At 39.8% G+C, this 22,596-nt stretch overlaps 1 protein-coding gene across 1 annotated transcript in view; it reads left to right on the top strand.

The window, feature by feature from the left end:
* Positions 1-3,308: 3,308 nt before the first annotated feature.
* The window catches only part of gabbr2 (gamma-aminobutyric acid (GABA) B receptor, 2), a 199,458-nt gene continuing 180,170 nt past the window's right edge, over positions 3,309-22,596 (top strand). Inside the window, exon 1 of the mRNA XM_024297033.1 lies at positions 3,309-3,623. Coding sequence (XP_024152801.1) covers positions 3,309-3,623 — 315 coding nt within the window. The remainder of the gene's footprint in view (positions 3,624-22,596) is intronic.

Genomic DNA, 22,596 nt, shown 5'->3' with positions numbered 1-22,596 from the left:
TTATGCATGAGAAAGGAAAGGGTGTGACACGAGTTCACGAAAGAGTGTTTAGCCCATGTTGTTCACACTGGACAAGCAGGGAAGGGCTTCTTCTTCTTTTTCTACTGTTTACTAGCTCATGTCCACCACCTACAGCTGGATTAGGGTTGGTGCAAAATATTGAAAAAGTGCAAATCTCGTAAATTTTGCTCCAGGCTTTTTTGTTCTCAGCTCTGTTCAGATATATTAATAACTTGGAGTCATAAAATTCCGGTCGGATAAAATTCACAATTATTAATTTCTCCTTCATAATCAATTTTCAAACAGTTGGCACTTCCATGAATTAAAGTGTACAGTATTACCATATACGAGTCTAATTGGTCAAAGTTCAACCTGAATTCATTGGCCGTGTGTTTGGTACGTAGAACACAAAAATGGTTCTAGAAACTCGTGTTTGAGCAACCTTTCAATGAAGGGTGTATGTCATATGAGTCAAAGTCAAGGCCCGGGGGCCGGATTTGGCCCGCTGAGTGATTATATCCGGCCCACCTGATCATTTTATATTTTTGTTATTAATGGTCCGATGTTATCTTGTGCTGGTAACATATTGCAACACATTCTCCATCTTCCAGTTATCACATTGACGCATGGTAAAGGACACCTCCGCATCAAAAACTGACATTTTGAGTGTCCGCAACTCGTCGTTTCTTGACATCCAATAAAATCAAGGCTCCCCAACCTCCGAGCTGCAAATCTATACCGGTCCAGTACCGGGACATGGACCGCAATGGTGCCCTAACCCCAGCCTTAACCCGGTACTGGACAGTTGGTGCCAGATGTGGATCAGTACTGGTTCAAGACATGGTACCAGACGTAGACCAGGCTAGGGTTAGGGTACTGAGTTAGGGTATTGGTACTGGCCGTGTCCTGAGCTTTGGTTCTCGTTAAACAGTTACATTTTTAAAGATTTAAAAAATGTAGTTTTAGTGTGTTCAATAAATGTCTAAATTGTGAAATTAATTGTTTTTCATAAATTGGAATAGAGCTGTGAAAGAAAAACTTCAGCAAGATTTGCACCACTTTGACATTTTGCATCAAGCCTCTTCCAACTGTGAGTACATGCGCTAGTATCAGGCAGTAACGGTTCAGTGTGAATGCCATATGGGGAAAGCACGTACAAAAACACATGTTTAGCGTGTTCCTGAATGTGCCACACATGCTACACTAGTGTGTATGGAGTAGGGATGTAAAAGATATTAGATACGTTTTAAAAAATCAATGGGGCAGTGGGAGTTATTTACAACTTAGAGTAGCATGAGAACAAGACATATCTAGATTGTATCATTTTTAGTAAAAAAATAAGACTGTATTGTATCGCCAAAAAGTTAGTTGAATCTTTTATGTATCGATTCGTGAACGATGTATCACGAGAGGGGAAAGAGACACACCTCTAGTACGTAGAATCAGAGCTTTGAACACAGAAGCCTGAAACGTGCGTTTATTTGTACTTTTCATTGGAAGTGGCCGCTTGAACATGCGTTGCAGAGGTTGGTGTGAATGTAGCTAAAGTGTTTTACTGGAAAATTGAATCTCAAGAAAGTAAAAGGACTCTTGTTTCAAAAAAAAGAAAAGATCTTTTCCTGTTTTGTGACAAAAATAATCTTATTATGAAAATTTCGTAATGGCAAAATAATCTTAGCTTGAGAAAACATGACTAGAATTTAATTCTTTTAATAAGAATTATTCATTGGTGTTCGCCATTTGGCACATCCTCTTAACCAGGCGTCGGCAACCTTTAACAGTAAAAAAGCCATTTGGGATCGTTTTCTACTGATCAAAACCTAAAAGGAGTCATATGGTCTTACTTTAGCCACTAGGAAATTTGGATTTGCATGGATGACCTTCTTTTTTAAATAATAAACATGAATTATATTTATTTTTTGGCATGAATAAAAGCAAAAATATAAAAAGAACCTAGCATCTCTCAAAATGTTTTTTTTTTTTTTACTTGTGACAAAAACTCAAATAACTTTTTTTGTTCTTCTCCCTGTCTTTGTCCTCAGCAGTCTTACACTGCTGGGTTTTGTTATTTTAGTTATGGGTTAGACCTTGGTAGTCTTAGTTTGTCTGCTTTGTTTATTTGTTTGGCTGGGTCAGCAGTCCCCATAACTTATTTTATGTTTGGCCAAGGAGCAAATATGGAGAGATAAAAGAGCCACATGTGAATCTTGCAGACTCCTGTCCTTAAAGGTTGTCATAGTGAATTGCTTTCACCGTTCTCACAATTTTACTTCCTGACTCAACCCCGAGCTTTAACCGGGCTGGGGACGGGCACAGGGAGACCCAGACCAGGGCCCCCTTGTGCCAAAACACCCACATTGGATATAGCTCATCTCAATGGCAAACAAACCCTGGTTTCCCATGTACCAGACCTGTAATTGATCCATTCAGTCGCTATGAAATAAAAATTCTCGGTAAAACAATTTTCTGGGGGGAAGCTGCAACACTGCAACAGCTGCACATTTCTAACAATCCAGTTTCACGGTTATATGAAACATCGTCTCCATCCTGTATATCACCCCCCCTCGGTTGAGTCTGCCCTGCATAAAGCCTATGCAGCTCCCCCCTCCTCCTCCATCCTCCTCCTCCCTCACTCGTTTCCTCTCCTCCTCCACAGTCAGAGCTCCCTTTTGCGCGCACGGTGAGCGCCAGCATCGGCTCCAGCGCCTCTCTGACGCACCATCGGAGATGAGCATCCCGCTCCCGCAGGCTGTCAAGGCAGAACCTTTCGACATCAACGCACCGGACCTCAGCGGGTCAAGCTTTTAACTTCCACTCATCTATAGTTCCGCATCTTCCTCTCATCCTGATTTATTTTTTCCCTTTTTTTTTTGGCGCCGCGCTCGACAGTGGCTTGGAATTTACTTGGAATTTTAAAATAAAGAATAAAAAAGGAACTGTCAGCAAGAGTGATCGCTATCATCACCTGCTGGGGAGGGAGGGGAGTCTGGTTTACCTGCTGGAGTATTGAGAAGATGTTGTGATGAGTGGTCCAGATTAAAGGGCTTCATTTTTAGGGGGTCCTTTCCTTTTTTTTTTTGGCATTTTGGTAGGAGATCGATTGGATCTTGGGATATTCTAGGAGATCTTCAAACCAAACATATTCAAGAGAGCAGTTTGTCCACTGCAGGGGATGCTGAGGATCCCACGCCGGTTCTGGTTCAAATCTGGATTTTTTTTTTAATTGCAAATGAGCATCGAGTCTGAATCGGCGATGTCTGAGCTTTGAGGGCACCGTGGGATTTAATTTGGTCACCTCTCGCGGCAGCATGGCTCAATCCCGGAGGGACTGCAGCTGCTGGGAGCTTTACCTCCCAGTGGGCTGCCTGCTCCTCTCCGTTCTGCTGTTTCACCCTGCTCTGGCCAAGGTGTGCAACGACCGCACCAAACACGGACAGGACAACAGCTGGTTCACCAGAGACGGGGAGAACTTGCCCATCATGGTCCTCATGCCCATGAACGAGTCGGCCCTCATGAGCAGCATCAGTCAGGGAATCGAACCCGCGGTTCAGCTCGCCATCCAACATATACGGGAGACCAGGAAGTACTCTTTTTCCCTCATCACCAAAATTTACGACACTGAGGTAAATAGGACTTTTATTTATTTATTTGCATGCGCGCGCGTGCAGACTCTCGCGCGCCACCCCGCAGCGCTTCACTGTGTCCGTCCAAGGGGAAACATCGGCTCCTGTTTGTTATCTGCGCATCCTCAGAGTCCTACCAAATATGGCAAGCCATAGGCTCCAAAATGACAACACAACGTTGGCGCTTATTTTCTCCTCTCCATCCTCCTCCTGCTGCTGATGCTGATGCTGAGGCTGCTGCTGCTGTCGCAACGCCACAGAGGCGCATTCATACATTTAACGCATAATGCGCCGCATAACCCGAGGCGCACTGTACTGTCCCACATTAAAAAGAAAACAGTAATGCATCTTTTCTGCAAACACCAGAACACAGTTCTTTTTTTAAAGTCACGAATCAGTGCTTCAATCAAAAGATTAAAGGGCTTCTTCCTACCTGCCTGAAGATGGCGGTAATTGGATACTTCCTAAATCCTGGAGCCTCACTGCATTCCACCAAAAAGGTTCAAGTTCGTTCAGGTCTGGAGACTCCTTCATATGAAGTGCACATCACACCATCAATGCACAAACAGTAAGCAAGAAAGCAAAAAATATAAATAGCAAAATATTAGATTTCAGAAATCAATACAAAATTCCAGAAACCTTAACACAATTCCCCCAAAAAAGGATGAAAGTGACTATTTTTTAACGTAATTTTTGAAATAAGAGTTAGGGTAATATGTGCAACCAACAACAACATTTAGTCACATAAAACATGTATATCAATGTGCATCTCAGCCCACATTGTTCCCATCAGGTTTTGTGCTAGGTCGTGTGTATATGTGCGAATAACATTAGCCAAAAATGAAATTGTCTGAAAATGAAAGTAATTTCCAGGAATCAAAATTAAATGTTAAGGGTTATTTTTTTATTGATGTTTGCTGAATCTTCATCATAGATCTGCATATGCTGTGATAAAGTTTGACGTAGTTTGATACACAAGAATTTTTATTGGCTAAGGTAAAAATGTCTGATCAGAAATTACGACATGGAAAAGGATTTTTAGATTAGATTAGAAATGATTTATTTCAAGCAATCAAAAGCAAAAAAAAAAGTAAATTAATGTGCAATACAATCAATCATCAGAAGTTTACATCCATAAAAACATGTCAAACAAAGGATAACTAAAAAATTCAGAGATTGCCTGAAAGGGAGTGGGAGGAAGCGAACTTATATAATCCCTTCAACCACACCACTTCCTTTACGTGTATTATCATTATCCGGTTCATACCTTAAGATCAGATATGTAAAGAATATGGAATGGTTGAGCCGGGGTGGGATTCTATAAGTCCCTCCCACTCCCTTTCAAGCAATCTATAAATTGATTTGATGTCTAGTTATCCTATATCTAAACGCGACAGTTTTGAACCCGGTAGCCCGAAATACGCATACTTATGCATTCACATAGACTTTTCATCAGAAGTGGTCACTCGAACACATATTTATGAAACTGGTGTTAATGTAGACGGAGAACAATTCCAGGGTCACATTCCTGCATGTTTTGCAACATACCCGGCTCTGGCATGTTCTGATTGGCTGGACTCACCTGAACCAGGTAATCAGTCATGAGTAGGGCTTGGATACCTGGACATCATGCAGACACTGTGGAGTTTCCTATCTCTGAGTCGTAGCACAACAGTTTCATGATCAATATGGAGCGTTGCGTCATGTCAGATAACTTTCAGTTGAAATGATGGACAAATGTTATCAACCAATCACAGATGTCCTATAGTATCTACTTTTTCAATTTTTTTCTTTTGTTGTATTAGTAAACATTTTTTTCTGATATCTGGAAATTACTTTTTTTTTCTTTATTTACAAAAATCTTTAATGTATTTTTTGCATTGAGTGATTTATTTGGTGTGATTTGCACTTCAAGGCCACCATACCTTCAAAATATAGTATTACTCGAATCCCTCAAAATGACAACCTTTTTTTTAGAGCAACCAACCAACCAAACAAACAAACAAACAAAATATTAACAATCTCAAAAAAACCCAGTGTTTTCAGCATCATGACGATGTACAGGTGCTTTTTGTGTGAAAAGAGCACAGCGAGCTTGACCGGGGAAAGCCCTCAGACACGGCGGCGTGCTCTGAAACCATGGGATTAATATGCTGTTATGAGAGTTATGATTTGTCTATTCCTATCCCCGGGGGAGAAAGATGAGCTTGAAGTAAGAGGTCAGTGGGCCAGCCGCCATCCGCTTCCGAGGACAGTTTGGACGGTAGTACCGGGTTTTTAATATGACCAATCAGTGAGGTTTCTTTGGCTATTTGGTAGGATTGCTTGACATACTATTTATAGAGTTTTAATTTGAAAGTGCGGGTTAAGAGCAAGTAGTAAAGACAAAATCTGAGTTAACTTTAGAACAGACTTGTGTAGCTAAACAACCAGATTGTTCATATATGTTCTAATATGAGGTAAATGTTACTGAAACGACTTACCTTAAATTATTGGTATATATGTTATTCTTCCTCAATCTTTGCCTTACACTTGATTAAAAGTCCTCAGGACACACTCATGCACGCAGCTCCCAACATACCACATGCTGATGTCAGAAAACAAAACATGCATGAATGGGTTTGTTGCAGCTAGCAGCAGGCCAAGTGTGTGCCTGTGTGAGGTTTGTGCATGCGTGTGTGTCTATGTGTGAGCCCTGGGATTTAGCCTGGCAGATGTAAGTAATCAGTCCCTGAGCAGAGGCTCTTTATCCCTTTATCCCCTGTCAGTGGAGCCATTGGTAGACTGAGCAGAGGCAGTCCAGTCCCCCCCCGTTGATGTGAAACTGGGTGTCGGAGCTGATGATGAGGGGTTGGTCCCCTAGTAAAGGGTCTGAACAAGAGGATGCTAGCTGACTGGTCTGTACTAAAATGCTCAGAACTTCAGAAACTTTCCAGCTGTTGGTTGGACTTCAAAGCATTTTGGTTTCGTGATTGGAAAATCTGCACAAAAAAAGCTCAACAGGGAAGCACAAGATGTTTCTATGGCGGTAACGTTAGATCCAGGAATTTAGGCTTTAGTGTAACCAAATACTGGTATCACAACTCTGGGGATCAAAGCTTTGGCAAGGACAGGAAGCAAGTGAGAAGGAAGTGATGCTTTGAGTATTGAGAAGTTCACAAGTGAGTATAAAAAGCCACAGGACTCGATTTCATAGAAACAGGTAATGGTATTCCTAAATGCATCATGATCCGCACTTGTTTTGTATGTATTTTCTTACATCCAAATCCCTAGAAAGTAAGAAATGAGTCACGTTCCAAACAGGAAGTCCAAGAAGCCAAAATCCCAGAGACTTCTATTGAAAAATAAACAACTATTACTCAGTCATTCGATATGTTAGAATCACTTTTCTTGCTCTCAATATATTTTTTTCTTGATTACAAGCCATTCATGTCATAAACTAAGATGTCTCAAGAAAAGTAGGTGGTGCCTATTGACCACAAACATTGGACAGATTTCATGAAGCCCGCTTTCAAGTGGTAGGGGTGTGGACTTCCAACAAGCTCACTCCTCATTGGTGAGAAAGGGCTACTAATTACTGATGTTATCTGGCTCTAAAATGTCTGTGTCAAAAAAAGGCAACTGAATTGACTTCATTTTGTTGGAGTCATAAGTGAGACATTTTCTATGAGTGACGTCAGAGTTACTCGGCACAGTTTTCATTTACTGTCAATACTATGAATTCAGATGTACGCTGGACTCAACGACCAGATATCTGGCGATGTCCGCATTCCATTTTGTGAGGTTGTCACTCATAAAAACGTTGCTTCCCTTCAGATTTCTTCCTTGCTTCAATAAATTACGTTTCTGGTTAAAAATCCTTAAGACAATCGTAGGTCTCTCTTCTCTGGGCGGCAGATCTCAGTGTTGTTTGTGTCCAGTGGAATTCCTTGAAATTTTCCACCTGCCTCTCGACGGAGCTTGTCTCCCGATCGTCGGATAACTCAACATTCTCGGTGGTCTCTTGACCGGCATTTGATTTTCCATCCAGTGATAATCTCATCATTAATCCTGGTCATCTATTCGTTTTTCATGATATCCATTCTGTTCAGTCTGCTCATTCTGTCTCACCTCCTTCTGTCTGTGCTGGATCTTCATGGCTCTAGCTTCCTCCAGCAGGAAATCAAACGTCTTCTGGATATCCTCAGTATCGTCCGTCACTGGAGGTGTTTTTTCGGGGGTATGATCAGGAATAGTTTTTTTGCCATATTTATGCTTCTTGCAATAACTAGAGTTGCGAAGTGCGTTCCATGGCATTTTCCCAGAAGTCAAAATAAGTTTCAATAGTTTCATCAATCCATCCATTTTCCGGACTATAAGCCCTTCTGGAGTATAAGTCGCAGGAGCCAAAAAAATGCATAATGAATAAGAAAAAATCATATAAGTCGCTCTGGAGTATAAGTTGCACTTTTAAGAGAAAAGTCCAACATTCATCAACAAATTCAACAAGCCTGACGCAAAGTTGCATTTGACACCAAACGCGACTGATGCGTCAAATTCGAGTCCTCGGCCCGATGTTCGTCCAAAAATGTGTTCATAAACTAGATGTTTCCATTGCGTGTGGAGAAGCTATCTTTTAGCCTCATCGCTACATGATGGAGGCTTTGACTGTTTATCTTGTTTAATATACATGGAAGACATGGATGATGTTGAGAAGTTATTTATTTTAAAGAGCTCTACAAAGTATCAATAATCACGTCTCCATGTCTGTTGGCGATTATACCTTCTAGCAACTTATAGTCCGGAAAGTACGGTATCCACCTATTCCTCTTTACTGGGTCGCTAGACCAACCCAACAGGCAAAGGCAGGGTACCGCCCAAACAATTCCCCTCGTATCTAAAAATATATAGTATTGGCTCCTAAATGATTTCATTTAAACATTTTCTTATCATCATAAAAAGCTTTAGTCACAGTTGGGAAGTCGTTGCCTGATGTAGAAATGTTCCTGAACAACTGTCCAGACATTAGTGTAGGCCCTGTGGAGGACGATGGGAAAGACCTACTGTGTACTGTGTGTACAGAGATACTAAAGATAGATAAGCTGCATCCTGGAGCCCCTTCAGAGCACTAGATACACATCACACATGTATCTAGTGTAAAGCATTCTTTTGTTCATGTTGGCAGGCTCTAAACCACTCCACAGCCCACTTATCCACAGGACAACGAACCTTCCCACAGCGAAAGCCATTTAAGAATTTAGGTCTAGAGAAAAAATATTAATGTGAACGGGTTGCTAGTGTATAATATATATGCTTTTTAAGGTTTTATAGAATTAAAAAATATATAGGAGCAGGTTTATTCAGGCTACAGAACAAGAAGAAGCAGGTCAGGAACCTCCACACTGAAGGGGAGGCGCTGAGTGGATCTTAAAGAGTGAGAGTGGAGTTAGAAAGCGGTGATATTGCTCACTCTTCAGCAGGAAACAGGAGAGCTGGAAGTCCTTCAGAGAGGAAGGAGTCTGGTTCAGCAGAATGTTAAGGTTCGGCGAAAAGGGAATCCCAGGATTCCAGAAGAGCATGAGCTCCGACAGCGGCTGGGCAGAGCCGGACAGACGGGGCCTTAACCGGGCTAAAGAGTTAAATACAGGTTGATGACTTTCTGGCAGAGAGGAGGTGATGAGCAGAGTAATATCATCTGAACTGGTGTTAGTGAATGTGATGTTGTTACATTTAGTTAAAGTTAGTCTCTAAGCAGGTTATTGGTAGAGATTATTTTACAAAACTAAAAAAAAAAAAAAATGAAAAAAATCCCCCAAATCATCAAAGTAAAATGTGAAAAATTATTACAATTGAGAGAAGAAAATCATTTAAAAATTACTTACTTTAAAATATATTTTTACTTTATAAAACAAAAAACAAACAAACAGAAATATATTATAATATAATATAATAAATCAGAGGTTTTAGATATTTTTTTACTAGGAAAAAAAAATGACACCAGGTACTAATGAAAAAGTACAAAAATGAAAACAATGTTTTTAACAATTTCACTTGATCATCCATAACAATTTTTATGGAGGCTGACACGGCTCTCATGAATGCAAAAAACACACAGCACAACGACAAAAGCCGAAGCACAATGACAAAAGATACAGCAAGACGTCAAAAGACACAGCACAATGATAAAATCTGAAGCACAACGACAAAAGACATAACACAATGACTAAAGCTGAAGGATGACAACTAAAGCCAAGGCACAACGGAAAAAGACACAGCACAATGATAAAAGACACAGCAGACTTCAAAAGACACAGCACAATGACAAAATCTGAAGCACAACGACAAAAGACACAGCACAATGACAAAAGACACAGCACAATGACAAAAGACACAGCACAATGACAAAAGACACAGCACAATGACAAAATCTGAAGCATAACTAAAAAAGACACAGCCCAATGATAAAAGACACAGCAAGACTTCAAAAGACACAGCACAATGATAAAATCTGAAGCACAACGACAAAAGACACAACACAATGACTAAAGCTGAAGGATGACAACTAAAGCCAAGGCACAACGACAAAAGACACAACACAACGACTAAAGCTGAAGAATGATAACGAAAGCCGAGGCACAAGGACAAAAGACACAACGACAAAAGACACAACACAACGACTAAAGCTGAAGAATGATAACGAAAGCCGAGGTACAACGACAAAAGACACAACGACAAAAGACACAACACAACGACTAAAGCTGAAGAATGATCACTAGAGCCGAGGCACAACGACAAAAGACACAACGACAAAAGACACAACACAACGACTAAAGCTGAAGAATGATAACTAGAGCCGAGGCACAACGACAAAAGACACAAGGACAAAAGCCAAGGGATGACAACAAAAGCCACAACACGAAGACAAAAGCTGAAGCACAATGACAGAAGCCACAACACAACAGAAGTGATTCACAACGGAAATGAAAAACTGACTTTTTTTGTTGTGAACCATTTGTTGTATTGTGGCTTTAGTCGTCCGGTTGCGGCTTTTGTCGTCAGCTTTTGTTGTTTTGCGTTGACTTTTGCTGTTGTGCTTCCACTTTTGTCATTGTGTCTTTTGCATTTATGTGAGCCGGGTCGGGAACTGTAAATTTAGAGAAAAACTGAGTAATTAAACCAATGACAAATATAAGTATGTGAAGCATTAAAGTAATGTTTAGCCACTGTTGATCAGCAGAGGAAAAAGTCATAATAACTGATAGTTAGGAGTAGAAAGGTCTTATGTGTGTTTGAGTATTTTTTATCTGTGGATTATTTGAACATTTTCAAAGAGATATAGAATAATCATGGTCACATATCAGTGGATTAGTAGAATAAATAAATGGGATAATTCTTGTTTTTGTCAAAAATATTGTCTCAGATCAATTCCTGGACAGATGTTTTTCATAAGAAGTGTATGTTATGTTTTGAGGTTCCCACAAATGATCTATATTTGTTTTATCCATCCAAAACGCCACACTTCCACAAAACGATTTTATTGTGTTTTCATTTCTTTCTTGAAGCAGACTTTTTTTTGTGTTTTCCTAAATTGTATGTTCTGAATTTTGTACTTGCTAACTTAGGGCTAAAAATTGTCAATATTGAATTCGTTATTACATCGATTAATCCCCAAAGGAATTCACAGTTAGAGTTTTATTCAACTGTGTACACACTTTACAGTTGTGTACACAGTTGAATGATATGATTCACTGATCTAAAATCGATCTCGGACATCTTTAGGTGTCACCACATGTGCGTTATGGCAGTTTATGGTAAAATAAACCTACTCTGACTCAATCTAAATTGTATTTTCCAATACCAATACAATTGATTTATTGATTTTTGAAAAGATTATAATGATACAGTTTGATTAACCTGGATTTGGACACCCCTAACTTAAATGGTCAACATGATGCTTTGATCCTATAAATAAATGGTGTTGCATGGAAACAATTGGAACAAAGGTTTCCTGTCCTGAATTGTTCTATACTTTTTCTTCAATACTCCACAATAGGGACTGCTTGACCCTCTGGGACCAACCGAGACAGTCGGGCTCATCTGTAGGTGAACCCAGAGGGCCGAGTGCGACTGTATCCACTGACCCGCTGCAGAGAGCGAGGATCAATGAGCAGCAGCCCTCCTTATTGAGCGATGGGGTCTCTGGGGGGAATCACAGGGAGAAAGGCGAGAGCGAATAGTGCTGTGTGGAGCTATGAGACGAACATCCCGAAATAGGGTTATGTCATCTTCTGTGCAGGAAGAGGAAATGGCCACTCTCTTAATTCTTGTTAGCTTGTAATGTGATGCCATTTGCATTGTTTCTCTGAGGCTAAATTATTTAATGGCTGCTAGAAAAAAGAAAGCAATTACTGCACGCATTGATTTATGTTCAGTAGATCTGATTAAAGGCTCCTGAAACTTCTGTAAGTTCATCAGGGTGTTAGGATTTATGTTCGGGTGTACTCGCTCTGTAGCAAACAAAATCTGAGGAACATGGAGCAATAAATATTACATTTAAGCAATAATCGGTGACCTTTTCAAGTTTTGGTCTTCTCCTGAGTCACGTCTATTTGAATGAAGAAATACTCAGAAATGCAATTTTAGGCATAATTTTCCATCACCAGAAAAAAGCCATAAATTTTTAACAATTTTCATAGGAGTGGGCCTTTAAATCCTCTGAGAAAATTTTTTGCTCTTTATTCTGTTTATTTGGTTTAAAGCTGCTACTCTTTTTTCAACAATATGTGGCAACACCTAGTTGCTAATGTATTATTTTAAATGCAATGCTCTTTTGACACTTACCATGCATTAGGCAAGCCTCAGTGACTGCACTAGTCTGCTAATGACACAATCATTCACACAGTGAGGCCAAAAGAATGGAAAACTTGAGAGCTAATCACTTGTGCGGCAGGCAGTGGCCTGTTTTTATTTATTTTTTTTTAGGCATAAAGCAAAGCCTGTGTATTTGTTGAGAAGTCAGAATGTTCATTACTGTTGTTTGAGAGAAAAGAAAGGAAAAGTGTCCTGTGGATATGTGGGCAGAAGCACTTTCCTTGGTAGTCGGTGAATGTTTTTCTAGATGGACTGATTCACCATCTCACACCGACAATTTTATAAATCTGGTAGAAAAACAAGAGCTTTTGTTAAAATCAAACTATGATTAAAAAAAAAAACGTTTGCATGGAGTTTGTGTAAGGCAAAAAAAGCAATATTTCTAGATTATTTTCTTGATTGGATGTTTAAAAACAAAAAAAAATCCATTTGAGTTTCTAATAGGGCTACCACGATTTGTCGACAAATCAACGACTAATCGACTAGTAAAATAGTTGATGACTAATTTAATACTCGATTAGTCGTTACTTTATATTATATGGAGTCAGAGTGTAAGTTATAATGGCATCATGCTAGCTTTTTGGACTATTTTTTACATTTATTAAGGTTTTTTAGTCTGTTTCGGAGTTTAGCTAATATTTCAGCTACATGCTAGCTATTTTGGCTAATTTAGGCTTTTTCACTTTTTAGGCTATTATGGAGTTTAGCTAATATTTCAGCTGCATGCTAGCTGTTTTGGCTAACTTAGGCTTCTTCAGCTATCAGCACTAGCACCTTCAGCGGCCAAATTCAGCCTACAGCTTTCACACTAGCATTTTAAAAGGAAATGATATATATCTAGTATTTAGTTAGTTTAAAGATAATGATGATTAAGATGTGTGCATGACCCGATTAGTCAACTAATGGGAAAAAATAATCAGTGATTAGTCGACTACTAAAATAATTGTTTGTGGCAGCACTAGTTTCTAAGGAAATTTGGAATAAGAAACCATTACACAAAGCATTGCTTTTTGTCAAAAGCTTCTGGTTTGCGAAAGTATGTTTATAAATATGGGGTGTCCAAACTTTTTGGCTAAATTAAATGATGTGAAAATGTGTGAGGGCCAGAATTATTTAAACCCTTTTAATAACATTTAATGTAAATGAACTAGTTAATAAAAATGCTATTGTAATGGGACACATTTTGTTTCTTCATGTAGAACATAAATACTTTTAATTCCTTTTTTTTTTTTTTTTTCCAACATTACCATGAATTTTGAAGATTAAAAAAAAGCTTTTGTCAACTTTAAATGAATGAATGTGTCAGGATGGGCATCTGGCGTAAATATCTTTGCCAAAACCAAATATGCACTGTGGCAGCCCCTGATGGGATGAACCAAAAGGTGAAAAGCAAGAAACAAGCAAGAAAGTGTCACAGAAGGTTCCAGTGATAGTATTGCTATAGGTTTACAATGGTTTATGAAGGAGTTTAGCCAATCACAATCAAGAAATCGTGCACACAGTTCTTAGAAAGTGCTGGGGGCTGCATGTTTTTGATTTTATGAAGGAAGCCTGTGGGCCACTGAAAATTTGGTTCGCAGCCAGACTTTGGACATGTCTGTTCTAAATTTCAAACCCACGTTTCATTCTGAAAAAGACTCACAGCTAATATGATTGAATGTGTGTTTACATGGTGGTATTTAATTCAGTAGTTGATTGATATGACTGGAATATTTGCGTATTTGTTAACGTTTTTCATGGTGCGGTTGGTGTACTGCTGTTTAATATGTAAATGTATTCTGGTATAGTCCCTTTGTGGTCATGCTGATTACTATGTTGGTAGTTCTTTAATTTAAAGTCATTATCAAGTAGTACTCTTGCAGAATGTTTTAAAATGTTATGGTAATAGAGTAACACACAAGCGTTTGGGTGTGTGTTAATGTATTGATTATTGGGTTGATATATAAAGAGCATTGGGTGAGTGTAAATGAAGAAGTTGCCTTTAACAAAAAGGTTTAACATGGCACTAAAAAAAGAAGAAATGGTATCTGCTGCCATGTGTGCTTTTTAGTTCTGTTCTAAAATAGACTGTCAGGAGTTGGTGGTGTTAGACCCAAAGTGCAGGAGACCAGGCTTGGTGACAGAAACTGAAACAACCAGAACATGACTAAAACATCACAAAAAAATCCAAGACCAGAATCCTTACTGTGCCCCTCCTCAAGAGGCCAGATCCCAGATGCCCAAATGTTTTAAAGGAGGGGACCTGGACTAAACCATCACAAATATCAAAGGCCAGAATCCTTACAGTACCCCTCCCCAAAAAGGCAGATGCCCAAATGTTTTAAAGGAGGGGACCTGGACTAAAACATCACAAAAACCCAAGGCCAGAATCCTTACAGTGCCCCTCCCCAAAGGGCAGATCCCAGATGCCCACACATTTTAAAAGATGGGGACCTGGAGAAACAAAACTAAAGCCAAACCAGAAAACGGTTAGGGTTCCTGCATCAAGAGAGATGTGAGGGGTATCAGAGAACCCCTTCCTCAGGAACAGGCATCAAGAGGAGCAGTTCCAACTATTCTTCCAGGGACAAGAAACAGGCCCCAGTGACCCTCCTCTGGAACAGGAAACATGGAAGAGGTGGATTAACGACAACCATCCTCGGGGACAGGGAACATGAAGTGCGACCCTGGAGACATTCCTCAGGAACAGACACATGAAGAGGAGTGGCCTTGGTGACCCTCCCCACGAACAGGAACCTTTAAAGATGGCCTTGGCTACTCCTTTTGGGATCGAATTGGGTGAATGTGGATTATGGTTGCAGAAAAATCCATCTGACATGGCATGGATTGCAGTGGCAAAAAACTCTCCTGCTGTGTCCAAGGGGCAGGTGATACTGTCAGGATTCGGTGGTGTAGAACCCAAAATGCAGGAGACCAGACTTGGTATCACAAACACTTAATACAAATTTAATAAAACAACCAAAACATGACCAAAACATCCCAAACATCCAAGGCCAGAATCCTCAAATTAGCCAACGTTGCAAATCCTTACCTGTTTGAGATGATGCAGACTTAGATTGCTGCTTACAAAATGATTGCATTGTTGTCTAGGTGTCAAACTCCCTTTTCAGTAAACCAGAGAATTGTATGTGTGTGCTTATGGTTACCAACCCCAGGAGAGGTGCCCTGCTGTGGCACGTCTGGAGATTTTCCATCCCCAAAGTGCTGTGTATGTGTGAAGCCTAAGAGATGGAAAGGCCAGTGTGAAAAATACTTTAAAACTTTTCTAATGCAGTAAAATTGTATGAACACACTTGCATCTTGCTTACCACACTGTTGACCATATCATCTCTGTCAGCCTGTTATATCTTGTTGCTTCCCTGTCTAATACAACTTTCTCCTAAATTAGAAGTACATAAACACCCACACGTTCACACATGCTACGTTTACCTCTCCGCCTGCCTTCCCTCCCTGGTGAGTTGACAGAAATGAAAGGATTATCGTGGAATTGGTGTGCTGTTGTCATTAGGGATTGGACAAATGCGCTCTACATGTTCCTGCTTGCAGAGCGGGCGAGGGGGGGAGGGCATAGTACAGAACAATAAGCAGAGAGGGAGCGTACCCTTGCTGCTCTTGTGATTACATTAAATCACATATAATTGTTTGCTACTAAACAAAGGGACCAAATATTGTTGGCTTCTTGGGAAGAAAGCACATTGTTAGACACGTGTGTTTATAAAAAGACAGCAACCCTAGGCAGGTGATTGCATTTAGTCACTGTGTGTGTGTAAACGTAGGATTATGGAGGATCTCAGTGGTGCTGTTTGCTTTATTGACCAGTGTGAGAAACTGAAACATTAAATAAAGTCTTTACATGACCCATCATAGATAAAACCTTAGTCACATGCACGTATTGCAGTTGACTCGTAGGGTTGCAGCAGTTTTTTGGGTTGTCTAGACCAGTGAAGGGTCATAGAGAGGAGTAGCTGAACCTTAAGGGGGCACCTCAAGAAAATGGAACATACCACTGTTGTACATGTGGTGAGTGTATCGTGAAGTATTTGTAAGGATAATGTAAGTTGCACACCTAAAATGTACAGATGATGAATGTCCTAATATCCTAAATTCTAAAGCCAAGTTCACACCACCTATGGCAACGCACATTCAATTCAACTTTGTTGTTCTCATTGGGCTTCACACTGGTAATTGAAGAAAAGCAGTAAGTCAGATTTAAAAATATAAACAATAGCTGGTTGCTAAATTAAGCTTAACAGACAAAGGTAACTGGTTATCCCTGGCCTTAAACCCACCTTCTCAGAAAAGGAAAAGCTAATAAAAGACAGAAACCTCAGGGATGTCCACATGAAGGAGGGATCCTCTCCTAGACGCATAGGTGACGTACCAGGACTGTTGAAAAATAATTAGTTTATCTAACTCTACAACTACATGTCTGAATAGCATAACAGATGGGCTTCATTCAGATAGAACTGGAGCGGCCACTCTGAATCAAAAGTCTTTGTAACCATGTGTTTCGGGCTTCCGGGTTCAAAACTCTCACGTTCACGCAATGTACGCTACACATGCACATTTTTAAGATTTTTTGGGGAGCTCTACACACAATTCGCACATAATGACCGAAAGAATGAGATCCCGGATACAAACGGCTGAAATGAGTTTCCTCCGGAGGGTGGCTGGGCGCTCCCTTAGAGATAGGGAGAGCTTGGAGTAGAGCCACTTCTCCTCCGCATTGAGAGGAGTCAGTTGAGGTGGCTCAGGCATCTGGTCTGGATGCCTCCTGGACGCCTCCCTGGTGGTGTTCTGGGCATGTCCCGGGGAAGACCCAGGACTCCGTGGCGAGACTACGTCTCTCGGCTGGCCTGTTAACGCCACAGGGTCCCCCCAGAGGAGCTGGAGGAAGTGGCCGAGGAGAGGGAAGTCTGAGCATCTTGGCTTAGACTGCTGTCCCCACGACCTGGTCCTGAACAGAAGAAGGTGGAAGGATGGAATTTTAAAATACTGTGTTATTTAGGTGACCCTGGCAACATCTCTGGTGTTAGAAGATTTACATTTCTAAAATGTATGGCACACAGATACCAGATTTATATGGCTGTCAATACATTCAAGTGATAATGAACCAAGAAATGAACCACCATGAATGTAAGTTCCATCAGGAGGACCTGTTGAATCCCTTCATAACTGCTGTCTAGCATAAAGCCAGAGCTAAATGCTGAAATGCCAGCTGGAACAAGATCTCTATTAGTATTCCTCCTGGTGTGATTAGATAAATTCTCAATTTGTGTTTTGTTGGTAGCCATGAAAATGTGTGATTGTCGAGTGTGGACGTCCTTAGTGTTCCTCAGTGTCCCTTTGCCTTCACTTGCAGAAATACTATTAAAGTAATAGGATTTGCAGTTATCTTGTGTCCATGTGGAAAATTTGATACACATCTGTTTTTTTTTCTCTTTTATGAGTCAAGAATATCACTTCCATCTAAAGTTTGTATGTACAGCTGTATTTGTGTACAAATCTGTCACAACCATTCAAAGCACAAAAAGACACTGTAGTGATGATAAGAGATCATTTCCAACCAAGCTCTGTGTGCTGTGAATCGGTCCTATGTGTGTTTAGGCCTTAATGGATGGATGGTTGGATAAATGGGAGGCAGAGCAGATTAAATTGTTCTGTCTTGGACTGTATCGGTGGAATTGTATTTAATCTGAGCATTCTATTTGAAGCAATTGTGACTATTTAGAAAAATGAACCCTATTCCACAGCCCATAGCACACACAAATGTACAGCCTCATGGATCAGTGCACAGTGAAACGGCTGTGCTGTAAATGCTGCTCACAGTTTCTGTACATGGTTAAACTACACGGCTTTTCTTTGGTTGCTACATCAACAAGCAAATCATGTCGAGTGGGTCTATAGGAACAGAATGAGCAGTTGTAAAGCTTTCTGTGATTGTACACAGCTTTATACAGTCGGTGTACAGGACCGGTTAGAAAAACATGCTTGATTCTTTTATATCACATGCGTCAAAGTTGAGGCCCGGTTTTACATTTAATTAGTATTAATATTTTTGCTGTGTATTTGGAACCTCTTTACCACAGATTTTAATTGATTAAATCATCTGAAATAATGCAATTTTATTACAAGTTTGACTAGCACAAAGTAGCTCAGTCAAAATAACTAGAAAATCCCTTGATAACAGCTGATTTTTGATCATTTTATTTTATTGTTTTTAATGGCCTCATGTCATCTTGCGCTTATTTCTAACTAGTATAATTTTGACAAAACATATTTTTACAGAGTAATATATTGAAAGTTATTTAAGGTTTAAGTTGATATTAATATTCCTGCCTTTTTATTATTCATAATTATGTTAAAAAGTTACGGTTTTAAAGTTTTAAAAATTAGCATTCTGCTAGCTTCTTGGACTATTTTGACATATACTAAGATTTTTCAAGCTATTTTGGATTTTAACTGATATTACAGCTACATGCCAACTGTTTTGGCTAATTTAAGCTAATTTTTTAAAAGTTTTGTTTAGGCTGTTTCGGAGTTTAGCTAATATTTCAGCTCATGCTAGCTTTTTTGGCTAATTTAGCCTTTTCTTAATTTTTTTAGGCTGCTTTGGAGTAAGGCTAAGATTTACATGGTAGGTGTTTTGGCTAATTTGGGCTCTTTGCAGTTTTTCAGAATATTTTGAAGTTTAGCTATTTGTTCAGCTACATGCTAGCTGTTTTGGCTAACCTAAGTTTTTTTTGTTTGTTTGTTTTTCAGGCTAATTTGGAATTTTGAAATTTTTGCGGTTCCGACCCATACCTCTTGAGGTCCCCCATCTGTTGTAGGTCTATAGAAAAATAGAACGGGACAGTTGGGGCGGAGCCGTTATAGCTATCCACTGATTGGCAGAAAGAGAAGACAACATTAGAAAGCACCAGTATAGCGCTAAGCTAGCATTTCTGTTTTCTTTGTGGCGGTATTCTTCTCAGCCGCCCGCAATCTTCTTTCAAACAACTTTAAACTCCTGTTTTACACAATGTACAAAAAGTAAAGCAAGAAAAAGAAGAGCTGCTGGATAACCTCTGTTGTTGCTAGTCGTCGCATGACAATGATGTAATGGTATGCTAGCAGTCTACACCACACATGCACCTCTAAAACAAACCGCTCAGTCGAAGTGAGGCGTAACTGAGTAGGAATGCTCACCAGATTTAACTGGACCGTCCCATACTACTCCTCCCGTTGGCCCCCAAGAGGTACGGTTTGGTACTGTTTAATGGGTCCATTAAATGGGACTCCAGACCGTTCTGGACCGCTTAGTGGTAACGAGGCATTAGGTGGCCGCGTGGTGGCATTTTGGAATATGTGACCGTAGTTCGAGCACCTTCAAACACGAGCATCATATACTTATTGTGAACGTAGCTTTTACAGAAATGATTAAGAATACTGGTGGCAGTCTCTCTCCATACAGAGTATCTGAACGCTCTGACTCTGTGCTGCTCTCCATTTTGTTGTCTCTCTCACACTCTGGGGAGCCGCTATTGACTTCAAGAAAGCCTTTGTGCCGACTGTTTTGGTTTACTGAAATCACACTTTTCGAAATGAGACCACTTTTCTTTGTCTGCTGCATCTATTCCAGACACTTCCCCGTATAATAGGAGATATGTAAAAAGAACATGTTACAAAAATCAGCTGTTGTCAAGGCATTTTCTAGTTATTTTGACTGAGCTACTTTGTGCTAGAATGAATTTCTAGTCAAACTTGCATTATTTTAGATGATTTAGTCAATTAAAATCTGTGGTAAAGAGGTCCCAAATACACAGCAAAAATATTCATACTAATCAAATGTAAAACCATTACTATTATCCTTTTATAATAAATCTGTGCTCTCTCCACACACAGGCTGTCACAGATGGTACCATGAAGTGAGAACCAGTGTTCGCTCCGTTCTTTTTCCCTTTGGGCATAATGCGTGAAAAAAGCAGCACAGGTGGTGGTGGGGTTATGACCTTTTTTAGTCGTTAATAGGGGGCAAATATAAATGTCAGCTGTGTCGGAAGAAAAAGAAGGGTCTTATTGTCTCTATTGTTACACGGATGAAGCTTTGAGAGATTAAAAAAAACATTCTGAAGTTCAATCAGTGGAGGGAAAGCTCAGAATACCGACATGATGCTGTAAGGATGAAAGAAAATAACTGCTAAAAGGCTTTTATTTTTATGATGATAATTTACTTACAGGACATGTTTTCTGGCAAGTTTTTTTACTTAATTAATGTTTTTTTAATGGAGCTTGCAAGCTCTATACAGCGGAGCTCGCAACAGCAGTTTCTATATAATTTCTGTTTTCATTCATGCCAAAAAAGAAATATAGTTGATATGTATTAAAAAAAAATTTAATGAATACAATGCAGTAATACATTTTCTTAAAGTGTAAAGATTTGATCAGTAAAAACAGGCCCAAAATGGTTCTTTTACATTCAAAGGATGCAGATCCTTGGGGCCGTTTCAAGAAGCAGGTTTTGTTGAAACTCTGAGTTTGTGAACCCCAAACTCAGGAAAACTCTGAGTTTCCAGTTTCAAAAACGGAGGTAAATTCAACCCGTGAAAGGGGGTGAAACCAAACCCGTTTCATGAAGTGGGATTCGCTGAATTCAATCACTATGGCAACTGACTCTGTGAGAAGGTTTCCTTCAGGAAACTCAGAGTCTCCGCCCCTTTTTCAGGTTTGAACTCTAAATTTGTTAAAGCTGCTTCTTGAAAAGGGCCCTATTTTACTGTGATGTTTGTGCCACCAAACAGTCAATCACAAACAAGAGGGTCCGTGCTGATTGGTCGAGATTCTTTCCAATCAAGTCGCCATATTTATCTAAACTGGTGTTAGATTTTATCTTTTTGGCTGAACAAAAATTTATTTTTATGTCATTTTAAAAGTAATTCATACTTTTTTTTAAATTATGTGAAATATTATGTATATTATTGAAATTGTGAATTATGGCTCAGGATCTCCTAAAACAGTAAACTACAGTGTCTTAAGTTAATCTGCTGACTTTACACTTTATCTACATGCCTGTGTGATCTATAAATCCTCTGGAGCAAAATATTGGTTGAAAGTGTGAACTTCTTTATGCTTTGTGTAGTATTAAAATAGATTTAAAACACATATTATCATATGCTGCACAAAAATGTTTTAGTTTGTGTCCAGAGGGGAAAAGATACAAATATTTGTACATAATTCACATACATTGGCTACCAATGACAGCCTGTTCAAATAGATTAAAAGCAGTAGTTAGTAGGAAAAAGATTGTTAGTACACTTAATGTATTTAGCAGAAAAAATAAAGTTTTTTTATCTTTCAGAAAATTACGTGCTCAAATTGTGCTGCGCCCAACGCTCAAATCGTCACACAGGACATTAGCTCACGTCTGTACTTTGACTTAATATTAAAACTGAACGGCTCTGCTGCGCAAATCACATTAGGTGTGAAACTTCTGTTGATGATTCATGAAAACTGCACAAAATAATTAACGTTAATTCATTAATATTTAGATTGTCATTTACAAAGCATGCTAAAAATAGCAATACAGTACAAATAAGGAGAAAGGCATAACCTGGAAAAGAAACAGGATCCAGGACATGGATGTTGGGTCTTACAGCTGCAACAAAAAGTGGGATGTTTACTGATTGCTTGTCACGTGAAAACCGATTTTTGTGACCCGTTAGATATTTTCTGCATGCATCCTTGTGTGATTATATTACAGTAACTGGAATGCCGTGCTATGCATGCTAAACCTGGGGTGGTGTGCATGCGTGTGCCTACAAAACTGTCATTTGGGGGTTGGTACGTGGGGAGCGAGAAAGAACATGACATGTATGCCAAGCTTGTTAAGGGGTGTCCTCAGACAGTTGGAAGAAACAGGGCCGCAGAGAGGAGGAGTGGGGTGGAGGTTTGAGGGGGGGTGCTGGGAGGCCATGTGCTGCTACTGTCACATGTCATGCTTGGCACAGTGGCGGGCGAGCAGCAGGCGGGCGAAGAAAACACCACCTACCAGGAACTGTGGGCGTGAGGGCTGGGCGAGCAGAATGGCTGCAGAGCTGGCGCCTTTCCTCAGGCTTTATCAGAAGGGAAAAAATGAAACGTGGAG

Source organism: Oryzias melastigma, linkage group LG11, assembly GCF_002922805.2.
Source record: "Oryzias melastigma strain HK-1 linkage group LG11, ASM292280v2, whole genome shotgun sequence".
Classification (NCBI taxonomy): Eukaryota; Metazoa; Chordata; class Actinopteri; order Beloniformes; family Adrianichthyidae; genus Oryzias; species Oryzias melastigma.
Note: the sequence above shows the minus strand (reverse complement) of the source record. Positions and strands in the feature narration are given on the sequence as shown.